Source organism: Leptosomus discolor, chromosome 3 (assembly GCF_034619465.1).
Source record: "Leptosomus discolor isolate bLepDis1 chromosome 3, bLepDis1.hap2, whole genome shotgun sequence".
In the NCBI taxonomy this organism is placed as follows: Eukaryota; Metazoa; Chordata; class Aves; order Leptosomiformes; family Leptosomidae; genus Leptosomus; species Leptosomus discolor.
The window spans coordinates 44,110,227-44,133,156 of record NC_141393.1 but is presented as its reverse complement, the minus strand read 5'-3'; the positions used below and the strand labels follow the sequence as shown (position 1 = coordinate 44,133,156).

The window sequence follows — 22,930 nt, the reverse complement described above, 5'->3', positions numbered from 1 at the left end:
AGTTCCATGGAGTTCTCTAACCAGTTTGAAATGTTGAGTAGAGGGATAAAGGCAGCTCACTTGAGGCTTGCTATTAAGTGCTTCCATCCCCATACAATACTAAATGCCCTGTAATTTTTTAAGTATATGTTTTTCTGAGCTCAGTGGAGTGGGAAGGCAGCCTTTTGTAACGGTCAAGTAGAGTTAGACCCCTGATGGGGAGGGCTGAGCAGGGAGTAGGGTGGTATTGGAAAAATTGCTTTCTAGAACTTCCTTATTCTGATGGGATTTGGATAAGGTCTGCTACTCTTACTTGCTGGGTGTCTGCTAACAATTAGCCTGCAGAGCAGTTCACTTTCAGTTCATATCTGCTGAAAGCCAGGTCATGCTGCGAGCAGCCATGCGAAGTTCCTGGAGCTAGGAAGAGTAAATCTGGTCCCTGCTTCCGATGCTCTTAATGCATTTTTATCCCAGCTTTAGTGGAATCTAGAAGTGAGGATGGGTCAATATCTGGTTTTGATAAAATTGTGTATATATTGGAGAAGACTATCTACAAGATGAGATTGTAATGCATTTCAAAATTGTATGGAGGAATATAAAAATAAGGAAGTTGTCCTGAGCGTGAAGTTCTTCTGTAACAATATTAGTTCTACGTTTTAATGTTTCTGTGTAGCACAGCAAACCTGTGTAACCTAGTGTAAAAGTTTGCAACATAAATGAGAACAAAAAAAAGTGGAAAAATAGAAAAATGCAGGGAAGCTCACTTCCCTGTCACATTTCTGCAGAGCTTCACAGGCTTTAAACTGAGGACAGATTTTTTTATCTTATTTTTAGTAGGAAAGAAATAGTCTTGGTAAAATATTTTCTGACTACTTCTTTATACTGATGCTTATGGCTTTCAAATCTTGAACTTAAGAAAGTGCTGTTATAAGTAAAGTGCTTATATGAATGATATCCAAAGGCAAATTTAATTCTCTTAAATACAGCCTAAGGCATAAATATACATGGAAATGAAGACTTAGATAGGTATGTCTGCCTTCATTTGACATGTGTGTCAGTTAAGATTTAATAGATATGTTTGCTGACACTCTACACATTCAAATGTATGATAATGTCTTTGCATAAGTAGCATAGGTGAGAATGCTTTAGGTAACTTATCATAGCATACTGTTGTATACAATATGATATTATTGTGTCACATATTAACAAATATTTCTGGTTTAATTTGTGAGCTTGATGAAATGTACAAATGTGCTGTATAATGCAGTAGGCACTAATGGATGTTTAATGATATTTTCGTTCCAAACTGGATTGCCTCTGAGTGTTGGAAAGGTCCTCTGATTATTGTGACTTAAGTAAGGCTTTGTTGAGCCACTTGAATTTTATTGCTGTACATCCAGAGGTGCTGTATTTGTAGTATGCTATGCAAAAAACCTCAACCAACCAACCAAAAAACCTCCACCTTCATGCTACTACTCTGTGTTAACAAATGGAATATCTTTCTCACAGATATTTTTTCTTTCTAATCAGAACGCTGATTTGAAGAAACAGCTTCATGAACTTCAAGCCAAAATCACAGCTCTGAGTGAGAAACAGGTAGGGAAACAGAGATGTATTTTCAACACCCTATTCTAGAGGTGTCTCTCTTCCCAGCTTCCAAGAACGATGCTAAATTTTTAAGTCAAAAATAAGTGTGGCTAACCACATATTTTAGGGTTTTGTTTGATTTCTCAACGAAAGATAGGATGAGTTATTGTGAGTATATCAAACAACCGACTATTGTAATCAGTGGAAGCTATAGCAATTTTTCTCCTATGTTGAAACTAATATTTTATGTTAAGGAAGCTGGGAAAATGGATTAATTTTGTCACTTCCTTTATTATTAGCTTGAAACTTAATTCTAAACCAGCCATTCCGGTTTAGGCAGATCTTTAGATTTTTGTCTTAGTTGGACCACAGTGTATGTCTGGATGAGTATGCTGGAATTTTTCTTTGTGTCTAGACTAACTAAATTCGTGTCAGTTATAGGTAGCTAATAGACAATTTGGGAATTAGTTGTGTGGTTTTTGCCATCATAAATTGTACCACAGTTGTCTCACATTTGCCGGTTGGTAGGAATTCTTTGACAGGTTTAAAATATGAGTAATAATTACAATTGAATGCTTAATAGAAAGATTGTGGGACTTGAAGACATATCTTGTGGGTAACTAGAAGAAAGATAAGCAGCACTGAAAGATCTACAAAAGTTGTTCTCACTTATGGTTTTTTTTTTTAAAAAAAAAAGCAACACACAATACTGCCTCATACACAACCTCCCCAAATTAAACTGGCTTAAGCAGTCCCTTAAGTGTATTGCTGTTGTGTCAATAACAGAACCAAATTAGGGCAATAGATAACACCTTTGAAGAGTGGAAACATTTTAGTACACATGCGTAAAAATAGTTAGGCGTCAGTGTCACATCTTGATACCTGCATTCATTTGCATGTGTTCTGTTTTGGGAATTGTCTTTCCTAAGGAAATGGGCACACTTACCTAGAAATTTTGTTTACTAAAAAATTACAGTACGTTTAAGTGGTGGCACAGTGAATCTAGGAAGGAACATGTAAGAATAATAAAGAAAACGTGGTTTGTTTTTTTTAAATGAGAATACTAATTCAACAAAAACGGAGGTTTTGCTGATGTGGTGGCATGCCTGTCTTGAAGATGATATATTCTCTAAAACCAGCATGAGCCTCTGCATGTGGCTATGTCTCACAAGCAAGCAGCTTCAGAATTCTCTGGTAAACTCTGGAGGTCCATGGTAATTTCAAAATTAGCTTGCCTTGATGCCACGAAGCAGCTGATTACCAGTTCACATGATCAGCAGGGACAGGCAGTGAGATAGCAAGTGGCAGGTAAGAAAGAAGTGTATCTTACTGTAACTTGTAAACTTGGATTCATAACTCTTTACAGTTATGTTAGAGTGGTGTATACTAACATGTATTTTAAATTACGTATCACTAGAAATGCAGCTGTATCTTTTCTGCTGAAAACTGCAGCTCGAAGTACTAAAGTGCTTTTGCTCATGGGATGAACATGGGCTAAGTTTCCAAAAGACTTTGAAATACAAGTTTCTGACATCACATGTACCACACAGTGGATGCAGTCAATATGAAGTCATAGTCCAGTTTCCTCCATATTTTATGGTTTTGATTATCAATAGAACAGCGAACTTCTCTATGGTTGTTGAAGTTTAAATCTTTTGTTATGTATCCCACTGGACCACAGAGCTGCCGGTGTCCCAGGTGATAGTGGTGTTAGAGTAGTATGGCTGCTAAAATTAAGTGGTCATGGCAAATGTGAGTTCTAGGAAAAAAAAAACCCACAACTTCCCAATGCAGAGAAATGCTCACTCCCTCTTATTTGTAGGAATCTGTTGTATAGACAGATGCAGAGTTGAGCAGCATTTTAGAGACTACAACAAAGCCCTCTTTTCTGTTCTCACTTTTGTTTCTCCTTAGGGAAAAATAAATATTATCAGTTGTTTTACAGGGAGAATATTATTCAACAATTTAATTTTCACATAGCATGAAGAAATGTGCAGTTTTGCATAGTAAATAGATGCTTTAAATCGTGCATTTTTAAGAAGTGCAACATGTGTTATCTGTACTCTCATTTAGAGCCAAGTAAGTAGGCTTGATGTCTGATGAATAAACTGAGGGCCTAACTCCACTGAGGACAGTTACAGGAGGCATAATTGTCACTGTTGATAAGCTTTTAATGAAGCATGAAAAACTAAAATTCCAGTCTGTGTGGTGTGCCTACTCAGAGACAGTGACGTGGAGCTGGGGCCCTGGTGTGTTAGAGAGGCAGAACACTGAAATATTTCTGGCTTCTGAAATACTGTGTCAGCCTAACATACCCTTTTTCTTTGCTTGCTTATTTAATGAAGTTGCATGAAGTCTTGTGCAAGAACCAGGTTAAGTCGGTGGTAGGTTAGCTAAAAGCTTTTTGTTGCTTTAGGACTTCTCTCTGTTTCTGAAGCATTGTGAGAGTAGTGCCGACACTTGCTGCCAGTCACTGCAGTGATTCATAGCGGCTTAGGTTTCTTGCTGAGAATTAATAATGACAGCTCTGTTCCGAAGTTTGTGAAATTGAAGAGATCTGGCAAAGTACAAAAAGAATGCAAGTAGACTGTGCAGCATGTAGGCTTAAACCTAAAGAAATTTGTTAGCTGACGCAGGATTAAACTGTTACAGCATGAGTTATGTCATATATTCCTGTGTTTTCTGAAAATGTGAAAGAGGAGAAAACAAATGCTTTGATTTATTTCACCGTAGAGATGGAACAATGTATGCTGATTGTGTTAACATATGGAAAAAACTTCAGAAAGAAAAAAAACTTACTTGAAGATAATTTGCATTTAAAGGGCAGTAAACATGAATCCTTCAGATTATTTTCCTCTACTAGTCTTTTTATGTTATTACTACTGAGGTCTAAACTGTGTTTACTTTATTTTTCTGATCTGTGGGCAATAAGGTGAATTCAATTTAACAATCATGTTCATCAGCTGTAAATATGAGTGCTGCAGTTTGGAAACACTGAATGCACTGGTTTTAAAATTGGTTTCCTCTTTCTTCTCCACCCCGCTCTTCAATAATGAGAAGAGTAACTGCCCAAGGAAGTGGAGTTACCATCCCTGGAGGTGTTCAAAAGACATGTAGATGTGGTGCTTAGGGACATGGTTTAGTGGTGGGCTTGGTAGTGTTAGGATAGTGGTTGGACCTGATGATCCTGAAGGTCTTTTCCAACTAAAATGATTCTATGATTCTATGAACTTCTTGCAAAACTGTTTTAATTGCCAAATGTAAGCTTGGGTTGTAAGTATGAATTAATTCTGTTGCTCTGTAGCACTGGTTTCTGTTATGTTTTTACTTCTTTGTAAGAAAGTCATAGTCTTAGCACTCTCTCCTTCACTTTGTATTCTATGATAGTGTCTTCCTTTGGCATTCTGTTTTGTAGATTTGTACCCACAATTACCTATCACTACTCAGCTTTTGTCTGGGTTAAATATACTTCTTACAATAAAAACATAAAGAATGTATTCTTGAGTTTTTCCATGAGGAAGTTTACCAGTATGTACTTTTTTTACTTCGGGGAGATGGGCTGGAGGTTTTTGCCAGTGACACTAGTGAAAGACTGAGGTAGAGCAGGGCTCACATAAAGGAGCAGGAGGGATGTAATCTTGAAGTAACCTTTTTTCTTCTTTCCCTCCATAGTTAATTAAAAAATTCTAATATGGTCTTGCAGATATATCGAGTACGTATCATAACAGTACTAATTTCCAGTGATGAGGAAGTGGTCATGTTTAATTGAGTAAAGAAATGTAAAGAAAGAAGTGGGCAGCAAACATGCTTTTTAGCAATATCATGTCAAATACAGAGGAATTTCTACTTCTGTCCTTATCGCCATTTCTTGGAAAAGTTGGAGCAATATTCTGTCTTAAATGCAGAAGAAAGCTTACTGGAATACTCTTGACCTTTTGGTAAAAAGGTGATGGTGATAAGCATATACTAAAGAAATTGCATGTCTCTTTCCCCTATATTTGAGAAGAAAATGAAAATGGCTTTTACTGTAGTTGCAGTAAAATTAATTGAATCTCCAAGAAAAGTCTTGTGAAAACTAGACTTGTATTCTGATGCATTTGCTCTTGACATGGAAAGAATAAAGTGGATCCTGTTGTTACTTTGATTTCTGAAGTGCGGTATACACTTGTAGGAAAAAGTACTCAAAACCAATTGTTAGCATAGGGATGCTTGTGTTTTTGTTTTTCATGGGGGGAAAAAATTTAACATACTTTACTGTGAAGAATCGTTGAAACTGGCTGTCATCAGAAAAAATGCGCACTGTAAAATCAAGCTTACCTCTGTTATGAATAGGCAAATTTAGTGACTTTTGCATGTATTTGAAGTTTACAGCAAATTGAAGTAGTTGAGGTTATTCTAAATCACATATGTTCAGGGTGAGACTCCTTTTAACCTTGCCACTAAATAGCAAGTAATGGGAAAGGGTATATGGAGGGATTTTAAGAATGGTAGTGTAACTTAACTGTGTTTTTGTACGGTTCAATAAATGTAAACATGTGGTTTAGACTGACAAAGGAAACTTGTTATTTAAGTCTTCAAAAACTGTCAGGAATAGATTTAAGCATTAATGTTGCGATATTTATTACAGGTACCATAACTGTGTAATGAAAAGATTAGTAATGTGCATAAATTCATCCTATGAGACTGTTCTTGAATGCTTGTCAATCGTAGTAAAGGTGAATTTTTATGGAGGCTTTTTGAACACATTGTCAGAAAATTGTGCCTGAATGTTCCATCATATTCTGTAAAGAGGAGAGGTAGTGTTTTGGTGAAAGTAAGCACAAGAAAGCTAGAGAACAGGAGGGAAACTGGGTACAGTTAGCGGGTAGGAAAGAGTACTTGGAAATGCTTCTATAGAAGAAGGTAAGCAAGATATGCCTGTATGTTGTAGGTACACTTAATGAATACCATGAGAACCTTAGGGGTCAAATTCTGAAAGAAAGACTCCTCACTCCTGCCAGTTTTGGTTGGAGTGTCTAATCCCTCCTTTCCCCAAGATCTATCAAGGACATATTAAAATGCCAGTTATTATATCAGTAATGGAGGAAGTGTGAAAATATGCCATGTAAATGCGTAGTAACTAATAACTTGAGGCAGGTGATGCTTAATTTCTGTTCCAGTTGTTTATCTGGAACTGTACATATTACTAAACACCTATTTTTTTTTTAAGTAAATGGCATGAATGATAAAGATATGCTAATTTCCCTGTAACTGCAAGCATCCATTTATGCCAACTGTTTATAAAGCAGTCTTAAAATATATGAAAAACAATTTTGCACTTTCCCAGACTTTGTTTTTAATAATGAAACCCTGTAGTGATACACTTAGCTCTGCCTCCTCCCGTAATTGACTGTTTGTAGATTCCTGTCTTAGAGGGTTAGAAGTAGTCACTTGTTTTTCCTGTCAAAAAGATACTGGTCTGTCTGGAGTCAAGGAGGAGTAAGTTAACTGCCTCTGTGAATAGTCAGACCCTTTCAAACCCTCTGATCAGTGTGAATGGCACCTGTTCAGAAGGTGAACATTTGTTTGAGAAATCTTCATGAGCTTACTATTTTAATCTTTGGTATTTATTTAATTTACATCCAAATATTGTGTGAAAATATGAATATAATGACTTCTCATTAAGTTATCATCTTCCATATTCTCAAGATATACTGGCTGAAGCATATTTTGAATGTTGTACAGATAATTGTAGATAGGCAGAGTGCACGCATCTCTCCCTGCAGCCTCTCTTGCCCCAAACTCTTTGCAAAACTGATGTTGTAATCATTTGCATATGACTGAAATATTGCTAAGCTTTCTCAGACCTTTTGTAATGCTTAAATCACGATTAAACTCATACTAGCACCCAAGCTTGGATTTTGCATTCTTCTCTTAATGTGACTACACCTAGACTTCTTGCTGTTGGTTTGTGAGCTTAATTTTTGCATATCTAATATATGTTAGCACTGGAATAACTTCATTTAGGAAATGCAAGTGACCGTTTTATGATATCATTAAAAAGAATGAAAACGCTTCACACCTTCCTTCTGCTATAGCACTGGTTTTCTGGATCAGCTTTTTAATTTTTGAGTTCATGCTGTATTTAAGCCAGAGTTGGATGTAGCTGGAGAATTATTTTAATTGAGCCTAGTTGGATACATATTTCACCTTCATATAAGCCAGGGCATAACTCCAAAATATCCTGCTCTGCTTGAAAATCAACATTATAGATAGAAAATGGACAGTTAAACTACAGTATTTCCTTGAAAATCCCCTCCTGATGGTGAGAGTTGGTTAGGTGCTCCTGCATGTTTTGACTTGCTGGATAACCTTACACATTGGTAATTATTTCAAGGCCTACTATTCCCTTTTCCCTCTTATACTTGGAAGAAAGACAGGCGAAACATCAGATTGTGATGGCCAGGATTTAGGATGTTTTGTGTAGCACCCTTAAAGGCATCTTAGTTGGAGGCTAGGAAAAGGGATTAAATCTACTAATGAATTTTGATAAGTGAAAACAGGTTAAAATAGCCTATCCATCCAGCTCTCTTCTGCATGCCTCAGTGACACAGCCTTACAGCCACAGAAACAGTATTTTGATTTATTCCAAATGTGTCAGTGTTAGAAGGGCAATCAAATCCAGGGATCTGCTTTGAAAGCCTTACAGATCTTTAGTTCTTATTGGAGTTGTTTGGTCCCTAGCTTTTCTGAAAACTGTGTTGAATTTTGGAAGGGAGAAGAGAGAAAGACAGTGTGTGTAATGCTTGGAATACAGGCAAAAACTTGTCTTTGCTGTTTGTTCTCTGCCTGGTGCTTGATTTGAAAGCAAGCCACTTACTGAGGTTGTACATTTTTTACACTGAGCTAACAAATGTAGTACAGCTATGGGCTAAAGTATTTTTATTAGTAAAGGTTATCTTATTTAATGGTACCACACCAAGAACAAGACTGACTAGGGTAGTCAGCACAGGTGGTATTTCCCAACATACGGGTTACACATTGCACCCTCATAGTACATTGAGGAACCACTCAGTTCAACTCCTCATGCTTATTTGTGAAAAGGACCAAGGTGAATGTGGTACATTATGTTGCTTCTGTAGTGCCAGTTCTGAATTGGCTTCTGTTAATTGTACTGGCCTGTACAGGTGGACTGGGAGTCCTTTGTGGTGGACCCTGGACAAATAAAGAGGAAATACACCGTTCTGAAAGTGGTATAGAGAGAAATGGCATACTAAGGAAGCACGAGAGGGCCAAATGCATGTACAATTTTTATAAAAGTTTACTTTAGGGTTTGACTTTTTCTATTTGAATAAATGTTATCTGCCCTTATTGTTCTAGTCACTATGAATTGGTGTTGGATTTTTTTTTTTCATTTTTTCTCATTTTATTGTGGAGTCTGTGGTAGGCTTGGGCCTTAAAGGCTTAAAGAGAGAACACACCTTAAGGATTAAGGGTTAAGAATTCCCTTGATGGGGTTTCACTAAATGTCTGTGCTTTCTTTTCTATATTGACACTGTTAAGGGAGCAAGCGGTCTTTATCCTTAGGAAACATCAGTGTTGACTGAAATTATAACCTGATACACATTTTCTGTCCATAGCAGTAATTAAGAGTGTTTTATTTTCTTCAAATGTAGGTCAAGTCAATGTGAATTCTGCTATTTGTGAGCATTATATATAGTCAGTTTCTTTCACTACTCATTTCTGGGTTAATTTTTCAGATACTTGCTCTGACTTTTAGAAACTCCAAGAAGTGTATAATCTCTTTAGAGCAACTTTTCACCTGCTGTTGCATTGCAGTAACTAGTTAGCAGAGATACCTGATGGGGTGTTGGGGAAGATGGGTGGTGGTGGAGGCCAGATAGCAGTTGGGGTTTTTTTGTTTGTTTTATTTTGGTCCCTTATTCTCTGAGCTTTTCTTATTTCCTCCTTCATGCCAAGTCTGCCAAAACCAGTGTTGCTGTGCAAGGTGTCTTTCTCAACTTTCCCCCCTTATTGTAACTAACAGGTAGATTTAGGCAGTGAGGGGTGCAGAATTCTGATGGAGATTTTGCTGGAATGAAATTAGATTTACTATGGGGATCAATAGAGGGGTGAGGAGAGAGTACTTCCCAGGAGGCAATCGGACCAGGCAACCTAATTCTTACCATTCTGTGTTGCCTTTCTGAGGGCCCACCCCTCACTCCGCTGACTATAGAAAACTTGTAGGAAGATTAGGCTTGAGTTAACTGCTGTAAGTTCACTACCTGTTTTCCCTACAAAATTTATCTGATGTATTCTGTGGAAAAGAGTTCTTGTTCTATTTTATTTTTTAATAGTGAGAAATTCTAAGTGTCTTCCTATAGTAGACTTTTTCTGAAAGCTAACAGGGAGAAAGCCCTGGAGTTGTGATAAGTGTTTCTTGTTTGTCCTGTAAACTCCCTTCAAGGTCAGGTGAGATAAGTTAGGAACAGTTAAGTAGTTGAGATTCCTATTTACCCCACCCCCCCCACCCACCCCCCCACCCCCCCCTGCTGCTTTCTCAAGATTTCCTTGGTAAAATGTTTACAGAGTGTCATAGTAAATGGACACTAGTATGTAAAAGAGTTGGACCTAGGTTGCCTTATGTAGTAGGGAGAAATGAAACAGCTTTTACCTTACCCAGTAAGTAAAACCTCAGTGATGGTGTTTGTACTGTTTATAGAAGGCAGAACTGGTTTATCTTATTTTTCCTTGAAAAATAAACAGAGGAAAATTACATAGGAACTCTAATAATGTGATGTGAATTTTTGAGACATATGCTTTAGAGCTGCTTAATGTCCTGCAGAACAGCAAGTGGCTATGCTCTTATTTTAGACTTCTGAAAATCTGAATACTTGGCCGTATTTGTCTGTGGAGTCTTGCTCCATATCGATGCACTCTCTTTATAAATTGTTTCATTTTTGTTCTAGTATGGCAGCTTTTCAGAGCAGTGCTTTGTCCTTTAGAGTTGCAGCCAGCCCAGAGCAGTGTCAAAGTGCCTCACTGTCTAGCGCTTTCTAGCATCAAAACTCCACGCACACATCTTTGGGCTGGTAACAAATGCTTCAGCAGTTAGCTTGGACAAAACTACGTTCTGGAATTCTTTCCAACTCATTCTAAATTTTGTTATATATCTCAAGAAACAGAAATATCTGATGCTCAGAGTAAATAATTTGGGGGAAGTGGTTTTACAGCAGCCCAAAACACTGAACTCCGAACACTTGTTGCCTGGGCAATTAAAATTGTGTACCCTAAAGGTACTATGTTCTCTGTTTGAAACTTGGAAACAGAAGATGATTTTCAATTTCTAAGTTTTTTTTTTCAAATGAGAACTACTTACTGGCTGTCCAAGATTCAGTTCTACCTGTCATGTAAGTAGTATTTTCTCAGCATCTTGTCTTGTGTAATACACAGGAATCCTGCACTTGAAGGCTGGTTTGATAGGTGTTTCTTCCATCCAGTGAGACTCTTCAGAAATGAGTTATTGGGATGCTTTAGTGTGTTGAAATTTTCCACTTCAAATGGATGAAAAGCAGCAAAATCTTACTCTATCTAAATACTGGAATGTCTTCTGCTACCAGGCCAGGGCTGGTGCTTTAATATCTTATGGAGAAAATGGCCCTCTGTAGGGAAACTGAGTATCATCTAAGTGTCAAATAATTCTGCTGTTGTTTAGAGGACTGAGTCTTATTCCCTTCTTTTGAAGTTTAACCCTATTGTTTGGTTACGTATCAGGATACTGTCATTTGGGACAAAAATTCGTTGTAGGTCTGCTTTTAACATAGCTTTAGGAACTTCAGAAGTTACCGTGTAAAGGATTTTGGTGAGCAATACAGTGCTGACCTGGAAAAGACTCATTTTAATCAGATACTAGGCTGCTTTTTCTAAAGCAAATGAGAATAATTTATATTTATAGATACAGACAAATTATTTGGAAGATTTTGTCTTTAAATGTAACTTAGTGTATGTTAATTTCATTTAAATATTCACATGACTATCACAAAAGATTTGGAGTTTATAACAGTTTTCTCTATGGAAAACTGGTGAGAGACTTGATAATTTCTCCCAAATTACTTTAAAATGCATTCAAGTAGTTGCGTAGCTTTTGTCTGACAGTTTCAACAGTCAAGAACGAAATTTTAGCAAAGGTTTTAATTTTTGAGCAAAATACAGTACAGTTAGATGGGAAATGCAGATACTACAAATTCAATTTTGATCTGTTAATGGAAAGATCTTTTTGAGAGGATTTTTAGTTATGATATGAAGTTGTGTCTTTAGGAGCTGTTATGAATTTGTAGATAACTTTAGATACTTGAATATTCTCTGCATCCTGGAGTTTAGAGCTATGTGCATCTCCTGTCAATAGGAGTGTTGGGTCAGGCTCTCAGTGAGTGTCAATTCAGATTTTAACTGGCTGGAGTGCAGTTAACTTAAAATATGAAGCCATTTAGATTTTTAGCGTTGTTGCTATTACTCTTCTTAGTTTAGTCATCTGAAGGTCTTTAAATCCCACTTACATGGAGAACTATAAAGAGAAAACTCTTCAAGAACTCATAGAAATTGACGCTTAGAATACAAACATCTCTGAGCACTGCAAGAAGTCAAGCAGACACACCAAGTACAAGCGAACCAAATGGTCTGCCGGGCAAGCTAACCTGTGAGCCGAACAGATCCGCAAGCAGGATTTCTGAGGTCACCAAAAATTGTTAGATGTCAGACATAGAACTAAAGCACTTAAAAGAGAGGAAAAAAATAGCCAAACATTTTTAGAAGTAGCACTGCTACCTGGGTTTACCTTATTGATGCTCTACAATACATTTTTCCTGGATAAACCATGTAGAAATACAGCTGATAGTTTTTTGGTGGGGTCGGGAGGTGTTTTTGTAGTAAATGCCAAATGTGTTGGTTTTATCCTTTGCATTAAGAAGGTGCATATGGTAATATAAAAGGGTATGAGGTTCTGTATCCCTAAACCTCAATTTTTCTGACAAGAACACAGGCAATAATCAAAGTGTTAAGTGGGAAGGCACTGCAGCAGCAGGGGTCTGGCACTACTCGGGTCAGTAATACAGTGTACCTGCTTATTTTTATGTGGTAACCTCACCTCGGACTGCAATATGGCAGTGCTAGGTTTAACTCCATATATAATATGCTGGATTTTACATTTGAATAGTAACAGACCGTTACTGTCCTCATGCTCAAGAAGAAAGTTTAGAACTTGAAATATTGCATTGCTTTTATTCTGTTTTGAATATAAATGCTACTTTTAAACTAAATTCCGTCAGAACAAGAGTTAGTATTTATTAGGCTTGTACATACTCTATGATAATCAGGCATGCTTTCAAAACACTGGTGCTAGTGTGCAGTGCATATTAAGTAATCTATGTAGCAGTTTTAGAAGGTAAAGGGTAAATAAACAGGTTTTGCCCTTTCCTTTATGCTGCTTATCTCTTTCCACTTTATTAAGTGATGTAGACACCGTTTATTATCATTTCACAATGGGTTTTACATCATTTGGATTTAGCTACGTGGAATTAAACTTGATGTACTACTACTCATAATAATCTTTGTGGGTTCCAAATTATTCAAAAGTTGCTTGAATGAAAATCGCTGATTATTTGAAGCCTCGCAGGTGATAAGAATCTCCTTCTTCACCTGCGTAGTTCACTTATTTATATCTTTGAATGGTGATTGTTTTGCTACCTTTTAAAGTATATATAATTTCTCTGTTCAGGAATGTGTTTTTTAACCAGTTTGTGTATTATAGCATTTAGCAGATAGTTAGCTTCCCTTCTGATCTCTCCTGAGTTAGCAGGAGACCCACTTGACTGACACACGAGCCTTAGCTTCCAAAAATATTTTAGTGGGTCAGATGTCTCCAAAATTTCATTACGTCCCTTATTTGCCTTTAAAATATCAATGATCTACTCATGCAATATGCTGATTAAGACTAGAAAATGCTGAGACAAAAAAGTTGATTTTACCACTTATGGTACTCAGGGTTTCTCTTGTTCAGTTACATGTCTCAAACCATACTAAATATTCTAAGACCTCCTGAGTTGAAGGCTGCTCCTTGAAAAGACAAGGTTTGACTGATTGGTCACATAATCTCTCATAAACTTCTGTATGAGAGGAGAAATGGGTTGTGGACTTAAATTTGACCCCAGTCTGAGGCATGCAGGGGGTGGGTGTAACTCTCTTGTTGGGTTGTTTTTCCGGGGGATTGGTGTTTTGTTTTGTTTTTTTTTAATTACAATTGTACCTCCAACCTGTAGAGTGTGTAGGCTCTCTTGGACCGGCTGGGATAGGCAGTAAATCTGTGAAAAAGGAGCCCTTGTACCCTCTCTCCCCACCTAATATTTTGAAAATTAGTTGTATAAATTTCTACAAAGTTAAATTTTGCTCTAACAGAGTCTAATAACAGCATCAAATTCTAAGGCTGCATGGAAATGCTGTAATAATCTTGGGTTTGCTCGGGAAAACTCTACACTAAGACTTGGTATCATTACTGCCATGTCAGGCTGAAAGATGAATGCAATTAACTTGGACCAGAAAGGGGACAGGAGTGTGTCTGAACCAAAAGTAAGAGCAAGGCAGGACTGCAGAGGCCCTGGGGGAAGCCCTGTTAGCAGCCAGTTCTGAGGAGAAAGCTTGCACTAAGGTTGATGTTGTGTTAGTGGGGTATTTTTTCTTATCAGCTTGTTTAGGTATGGGGTATGTGTACTTCTGTTTGAAGATCTGCTAGGAACTTGTCACATTCTTACATGGTCTTCATCTGCCTTGCTGGGGCAGCAAGAGGCAGTGTTTTCCTCTCCTGACTGTAGCTTACTCTCCTGTATTGAAGGGGTCATGACATAAGATGTTTACTGACACCAAGAGAAAAGTATGCCTCTGGTGTATGGATTCAAATTTTAAAAGCGGTTGCACCCAAAAGCACTTCAAACTCTTCAGAACAGTTGCAGTGCTGTTTTCCCATTTAATCTCAGTTTGTTCGGTGTTTCCCAGTGTCCATTACTGCTTTCATACCTGCTTTTAAGGGAAGCTGTCTGACTGTGCCATGTGTTTACCTTATCCCTGCTCAGACTGTTCCTGTTCCCTGGAGGAACAGGAGAGGAAAAAGGAGCCCTTTTTGCAGCACAATTTTTTCTGGAGGTCAGCAAAGGGGAGAAACTGCTAAGAGAGGAGTAGGATGCATCACCTGAAAGGGTGGCGCAGTTTGTGCGTACCTTGCTTGCGCTGACAGACGGTGCAGTGGTTTGCAACTGTGTGATGTCCCCAAAGCAGGCCTGTGCTTTCAGTGTGCTGGGAAAGCTGCGAAGACAGTAAGCATCAAATATAGCGTCCTAAGAAATAAAAATTGCCAGTTGCCTATTTAAGGCTTTTGGTAATTTAATGTTTGTATTTAAACTGCTTTGGTAAGGAGACAAATTCAGTTCTATAGGAAACAAGGTAATAAGAAAGTATCTTTAAAAGTAATCTTCACACCACCTTCCCCTCCTTCTGCACCTAGTGCATTCTGTTATTTTGCCTGTCTTAAAAATACAGATTGGTTTTGAAATCTTTTGTTTTGTAGTGCTGAGCACATTTTAATAAACCATTTAATCAATTGGTGTGTGGCACATAACGTAAAGAGTTAATCTCTGTTGCCTGGTATAAAAGAAAAATATTTCTGTACGAAGCATTTGTACTTTTACTTTTGCAACAGGCCTTTGGTAACTCAGACTAGAGAAGTACCTGCTTTTTTAGTAAATGTTTGTCTTGTACTAAAATTACTCCCCAAACCTGCTTTTTAAAAACTGCTATTTTCTTTGTCTTTTCCTAATGGTCCTTGAAAGACCATAAGCAGATTGCTGAAGAAATACCTATTTAAGAACATCCTGTGTTTGGGCTGATGATAAAACCTTGTAGTTTCATTATCTGGAGTGACTGAAGCACTGTGCAGGAGTGAGGAATGTCAGGTTGTGCTTCCTTACTTTGTCTTCCCCTGGAACCAGTGGTTCCAGGGCTGTGCTTCCAAGGCACCAAATTCACTATGTTTCAGAGACAAATCCCATACCTTGTGGTTTTGTAGATTGGGATTGTATGGCCACTTTGATTAAGCTTCGGATTAGACTACTGCTGTGAAAGTAATGACCTGTCCTCTTGCCTGGTCTAACTGCTTGCTTCTGCCCATTTCTTGTGCCAGAATTAGTGCTCATGTTGCTGTGCAGTAACTGGAGTCAAAAAGTCGTCTGGCTGAAGACTAACTCTGAGATATGCTAGGTTTTGAGCATGATCAAGTTTGCTCACTTGGCTTGTGTGAAGCTGAATGAATGCTGCATTTGGCATAAGGGAAGTGGCAGAAAGGAAGGGCTGAAACAAAGGAAGGCTGAAACAGCCTTCATTTGACAGCTGCCTGAATTTATCCTGGCCTGAACAGCTCTGTAACCACAGCATTGAACCCAGTCTGTGGCTTGGTAGTCGTCTTTTTCAGGGATGGAGTTATGGTAAATGTACCTGCAGCTCCTGAATGGCAGAAAGGAAGGTGGGCTCTGTCTCTTGCTTCTCCTACTGGAATAGCTGATACACACAGTAGCCCTTTGCATGAAGCAGGCACAGCATACGTGACAGTACACCTGACTGATAAGTATAGAGAATGGAGATTCTTACAGTTGCACGTGGAAAATTTTTGTTAAAGCTTTGCATTTTCTTTGTCACCGCTGATACCATTTCTAGTATAACCTAACACAAGAAATATGAAGATGAAGCACAAAGAGAAATCTAAAATGGTTCTTGAGTGTTCTTTGAGGAACTGAGTTTGTACAACTTGAGTTGTACATATGAAGAACAGCTGAGAAGGTTTTTTGGAAGCTGTTTGGCAGCAGAGAGGAACCTGAATTCTAAGGCATTATGATGTTTCTTTAGCAAATTTCAAACTGAATTAGTTGGAGACAGAACTTTTTAATTCTGCCTGAGAACATACATCGAAAGTCAAGAGTGTTTCAATATAGATTGTTTACACTGGGGCCAAGCAGAAAGCAATGAGGTCTTTGAAATCTCACACAGTCAAAGCCTTCATTTATGTGTTTATTCGTTTATTGTGTCTCTGGCTTTGAATAAAACTGTTCATGGACAACAGAAAATCAGACCCAAATGATAGTCTGCTGTGGGTATCCTCACTTAAAACCTAACTTATGACACTTTTGTAACCTATCTAAGTTAGAAAAAGTAGAAAACACCGAAATTCTACTGAAAAGAATGTGAATTTTCCACAGTGGCCTTTGTTCTCAGTGGTCTTACACAGGCATAGCTACAGTTAGAATTTGTCCTGTGCTTGGACCTTGGTTAAAAAGTGTTGGGTTGGTTTTTTATGCATGAATTGGAATAAAACCAAGGGTTTTTTCCTTCTAAGTTCTGCAGAGTTGATTCAACATAGATAAAAAAATAGTGAAATTATTTGTTTGGGGTTTTTTTTTGGTGGTTTTGTGGTTTTTGTTTTTGTTTTTGTTTTTAACTTTGAATGTATGTAGGGATTGAGCTACTGAGGAAGACAGCTTTTCTGCACTGATTTCCAAGTGTAGCTGAATTGAACAGAAAGCTGGCAGTATGACTTACAAAATCACTTTCAGAAGCAAGAATTCTAGAGAGTAACTTAAGTGTAATGCTGTAGGGCATCTTTATTTTTTGGTGTCACGGTTTGAGGCTGGGCCGGCCACTAACAAATGGCAGGCGCTCCCTATTAACCCCTCTCCCTTCCCAAAAGGGAAAAGGAGAGAGAACAAGGGAGAGAGACTTTATGGTTTGGAAAAGAAAACTAAAACAGCTTTAATGAAACAGTAACAATAAAAGAAAAGATAATAATAAGGAAATAATGAAATATATATAACATGTACAAATACATACAAAACCAACACTGAACCCAACTCCCCCCCCACCCTGATGACCATACGTCACCACCACACCGCAGGGCTGGCACTGGGGCAGTCCCAGGCTGGACTCGGCAGCAGGCAGGGACGGGACGCAGGAGCTGGATTCAGGGATGCACGGATTGGGATCGATGACAGAAGAACAGACAGAGTTCTCCTCAGATGTCGGCCATCGAAGAAGAGAGATTGACCCTCGTGATCTCTCAGCTTTATACTGAATACGACGAACAGGGGATGGAATACTCTGTTGGTTGGGTTTGGGTCACCTGTCCGGTTTGCTCCTCCCTATAGGTGCAACCCTTTTCACTCCCGGCACCCCAACACAGAGTACAAGATTCAGCAGTGACCTTGGTCGCTATAAGAACAAGTATAAGCAAGGGCCTCTCTGTGTCCCATTCCTTGGTACGAACTATAAACATCAGGCCTTATCACTGCTAGAAGCAGTCACTGTCTGGAAAAACAGGCTGCTGTTTCAGAAAGTGCAGTTAGTTAGAGGAGACTTAACTGAAAAGTTAAAGCACTAAAACAGAATTAGTTGTGGTTTAGCCCACACCAGGCCATTTGGATCAATACATAGCAGTTACTTTTAAAACATTTATCAGTTGATCATTAAAAATGCTAAAGAAACTCAGTGTTAAAGCATGAGAATGATTAGTTGGTCACAGGTGTGGATTTAAAAAAAAAAAAAAAAATTACCATTTGGGGCAGGCACTTGTAAGAGGTTTTCTGCTTTTTCCAAGCAGGGCAGCCTCTGATTTTTCTGCTCCTCTGCCCCCTGCAAATACCCCATCACAATTGCTTTATATGGTAGCAGGGTGACAGGTAAGGCTGTCTAAGAGGAAAGACGTCTGTGAAACTTTAACATGCTGTTCAGTAACTTTTCACTGGTGTGCTGATGCAGTCAGGTTGTTTCTGGACAAACCAGCAGCCGGGTCAGCCAGAAAGGAATTGTAAGTGATAGAGACTAACATAATAGATCTTAAAACCAAACAAAACCCTCCTTTCTCCCCCACCAAACTACCCCCATCACTGCAATGGAAAAAGAAACTCCCAAGAAAATTGTATCCTCCTGTCATCAACCTAGATACTCATGGTCTAACGAGTGAAACAGACACACACACTGACAGTAGGCAGAGGTCAGCTCCTTTACACGGAGGAAGTAGGAAACATCCTTTGACCCTAGCTTACCTTTGTTATATTCTGCCCCCTCAAAGTGCACTGTTAGTAGAGCACATTGTTCAACTCTAAAGACATAAACAAACTCCTACAGGATGCTTCTCAAAACTGAGTTATGCCTCAATGGTAAGAAATAAGATTGTTATGACACAGGAAAGTGAAAAAGATGGAGAAGTTCAGGCATGGGATACACTCAAGAGCATATAATGCAAGTTTTATTTTTGTAATATGCGTTCAGGGCTGATACTGTAATTGGTGTTTTGACAGGGTATGGTAAATGGAAAACTGTAGGTACAATGGGGGCCCCAGAAGTCTAGTCCAACCTCCTGCTCAAAGTTCACATGTACTTCATGAATACAGAGTGATACCAGTCTCCCAAAAAGGATTGATGGCCTGGGCCTGCATCATTTGAGTAGAAGTCTAACAGTTGTTTTCTCATTTGTATTACTTAGTATCCCTGTCTGAACGAATGCATGTGCCATCAGTCTTAATATGTTCACTCATAAATTAGCAAATATACTTTCTTTGGCTGGAAAACTCTCTCCATTGTAGCGTTTTAGGAAGATGTTTTGAAAACATGAGTTTATTTCTAAAACTATTCCAGGGCATTCACATTGCTGCAGCTCTGCTGGCACCAAGAGGAGTGGTTCTGGATGCAAATGGTTTTTGTTACTGTGTTGTCTGCTAACTCTTAGTGTGAAAGTAAGCAACCAGTGCTTTTCTCTTGTGCATCTGACCATTATTGACTGCAGTTGGTCTGAGCAGGCACTATGACAAGGAGATAAATGTTTTCATTTGTTCATCTGCAAGGTCTTACTCCAGTCTGAAAAGAATCTTAAAGCGAGTGTTCCAGTGACACTGTTTGAGATGAGATCTTTCTCAGTCAGGTCTAGTCTAGAGCTGCTCTTAAACTTGTTTGGTTTTGGTTTGTGTTGTTTTTTGGGTTTTGTTTTGTTTTAATTAGTGTCTTTTTATGAGGAAGTGAGGAGTGCAAAACTTACTGCATTTTCCCTTTAGCATCAGCTCTGTTTATTCTCTGTATACCTGTAAAAGATAGCTCTAGAGCTACCTCTGTCCCTTGTACAGTTAATTAACCCCGCTGCTGCAGGCCTAGATACGTGCTGTTGCTGTTCAATGATGTATGTGAATTGACTGAAGGACATACACTCCTGTGCAGGCTTACGCAGAGAGAGAAGGAAAGCCCCCAAGAAACACAGAGAAAGATGATAGGGTAGCATGTAGCTTCATAATCTGTAATGCTGAGTGCTAGCTAAAGCTTGCAAAAATTAGAGATTTCAGTTACAACAGGTAACTACAGAAAAGCACAGCTTACCATTGTATGGTAACTAGTTGATTTTTAAGGTCTTACTTTAGGAGCAAACACTAGTAGATAGTTAACATCAGTAACCTAGAAATGTTCTTCGTATTTCAAGTGTTTGAAAACTCTTGAGTAGCTACATAATCTCATACAAGTAACTGTTAAAGGACTGATTTGTGCTCTTAAAACGCAGATGCATGTAATCCTAAAACAAGACAAGATGCAAACTCTGGGAAATCAGTAAAACTTCACAATAGCAAAGCTGCCTGTGAAGTTTAATGTGAGGGAAATGAAATTGCTTCTTTGGTGTGTATTTTTATTGCAGAATTAACCCTTCTTGTTCTCAGGAATTTTCACAGTCCTATTTCTGTGCAAAACTTCTATACAAATATACTCACAATAATTGCACTGAATTTGGCATGGTTTGAAGCTCACCTTTGCTGCTGCAGCTCGGAGTCTGTATTAAGCATGGACAGTATCTTTTTACACTTATCCTTTTAATAAGGTTGTAGTCATTGCATTGTGATAGTTTTCTAATGGCTTTTTGTTGTTTCTTTCCATCGTCTATCTGGAAGGGTCGGCAAGTTCTAAAACTGGGAAAGACACATCACTTAATGCATACAACACAAAATCAACCTGTGCTAGGGCCTGAAATCCTGTCAGCAAATTGTAGGTAGTTTCTTATCTATGAGAAGACAGTAACTGGGATAGAGCGATAGCATCCCAACTCACACATCAGCTTGAATCTGGATGCCAGCGATTCTAGCAAAACTGCAATGATAATATGCAAGGTGCTTATCTCACCTTCAGGGGTGTGGCGGTATAGAAATGAAAGCCTCTATGCCCAGCTTTAGGTGAGGGTTTTAGCCTTGCTTCCAACTCCCACCAAAAACTTTCCCTTTGCTCTCACTGTGCTGATCATTCATGCTGGACAGTTGTGTCTGTTGATTGTGTTGGTTCCCCCTGTAAGAGGGCTTGTGATGTAGATGTGGGTTGGCCCTTGCACTTAAAAGTTTATTCTGGGTCCTATTACGGTCCTTGCATATACATCTTATGCGATGTAATTTAGTTCTTGACTAGGTTGCTTACCGGAGATGTGGACTCAAATGTGAATTTTGCTTAACTGTGAGCTGGTAAATGCCAGTCTGTAGTTGAGGGTGCATGCTAAATAACCTAAGGTCTCTAGTGTTTTCCTGTAACTTACGTGCTGCTTTATCCCATCTGCAATGCTTCCAGACTTTGCACAGTTGATTGAGAAGGAGTCGAAAGAGTTTCAGTAAAAAGAGCCAGGGGGTTTTCCCCCAGATGCTGTGAAAGAGCATATGGGCACGCTATGGCTGTGTAGGGAGGGTACATGGATGCTCTGTAATGTGGACAACCTTCAGAAAGGATACCTACGTTTGAAAGTTTGACTTGTAGTGATGCTGAAATGATAAAAATACAAAGGGAAATAGCAGGCTTTCTTTTAAAAAATTACATTTACGATACACTGATCTCTGTTGTTCACCCTAAAGCATAGCTGTTGCTCACAGGATGATTTTTCAGTTGCTTGGGAGGAGGAAGGAACCAAGAGGGTACTCATGAAAGCAAGGAGAGAAGGGGGACTGTAGTTTTGGTCATCTTCATTATGAAGTTTATCAAAAGAGAGAAAAAAAAGATGTTTACTGTCTGTGTTTTCCCTTTACTGTTTCACCATATTCTCTCTTCGCAGAACACTTTTCAGCACGTTTTGTTTAGTGAATAAGTAGAAAAAAAAAAATCACAGTCTGCAAGTTAGGAACTGCTCTGAATTGTAATTTCTACTTTCCTGTCATTTGCTGGATGTACTTACAAAAGCCGTTTGCTTCTATGTGCCAGATCTGTGGTCAATTAAACATGGCTCAGAGTATTTCATCAGGTGACTAGCTGAAGATACATAAATTTCTGTTTGCAAACTGCCTAGATGATGCAAAGAGCTACATTACTGTTAAATATAAGTGATCTGATACTGTGCACGTCAGCATGGACACGGGCATACCCTGCTGTGCATATAGACTAGAGCTGTGTATAAATGTTACACCAGTATGTCTTCTGATTTTTCAAAATATTTCTTTTTTAGGCTTGTGTTTCTTAAATCCTTCCTGTATGTGGAAAAACTTTCACATATATTCTAGTCTTCCAAGGGAAAACATGCACAAGGCAATAAAAGCTTTTTCATTAAGCAGTAACGTTTGTGCAAGTGCTGTGGAGTGGCATTGCTTAAACAGTGTATTTAAGGAAGGGAGGGAAGAGGATTTCTGCAGGAGCCTGCTCCTCTCCCCGCAAAAGCAGTAAATTGTAATTAAGCTGACTGTAAATGTGAACGTTGTAAGATGCAACGTTTTAAGAGTACATACTTTGCAAACAAATGTGCCTTGGTATTAAACTGGAGGGTTTTAAGCTTAGTTGAAGTTCCTTGCAGCAGGATGATCAGTTCAAAGAAGGCCAGTCAAAGACTAGGAAACAGTTTTACTTCCTGTAGGGTTTAAAGGCGGCGTAATCTAGATAGAAAGAATATCTTGATGTAAAGGGGTTTTTGTGCAGATTTAGGTAGGATGTCATGTTTCTTGGCCTATTTTCTTCAAGTATGCTGTATTGAGTGTTGTCAGGATCAATCTATCTTTGAGCAAATGGTCTCAGGTTTGAACTGGATTTCAGTAAGTGTCGTCATGACAAGTTTATGCTGGCCTGAACCATAGTGTCCAATGAAAAAGCTTTGTTAATGTATGGTAAAGCTAGAAGTAGGTTTAAAGTTGTTAACCACAAACCCAAACTTGACCAGTTCCCTTGATTTACTGCGAATTCAATTATTAAATGGCCTGACATAAATCATTAAATGCACATTTTAAGATTCTAAAAGAGATTAATTTTTAATCATTTTCCTTACATGTAGCCACCTGATCTTCAATTTATAGTTTTGAGGGCTAGG

At 38.4% G+C, this 22,930-nt stretch overlaps 1 protein-coding gene across 7 annotated transcripts in view; it reads left to right on the top strand.

Annotated features, from left to right (window-relative positions):
• Positions 1-22,930, top strand: part of PHF21A (PHD finger protein 21A) — a 95,157-nt gene that overhangs the window by 4,986 nt on the left and 67,241 nt on the right. For 6 of the 7 annotated variants that reach the window (XM_086462283.1, XM_086462280.1, XM_086462279.1 and 3 more), the window contains exon 3: positions 1,510-1,575. In XM_086462283.1, coding sequence (XP_086318409.1) covers positions 1,510-1,575 — 66 coding nt within the window. Of the gene's footprint in view, positions 1-1,488; positions 1,576-22,930 lie in introns of all 7 variants that reach the window. The other variant, XM_086462277.1, reaches the window with a different exon arrangement.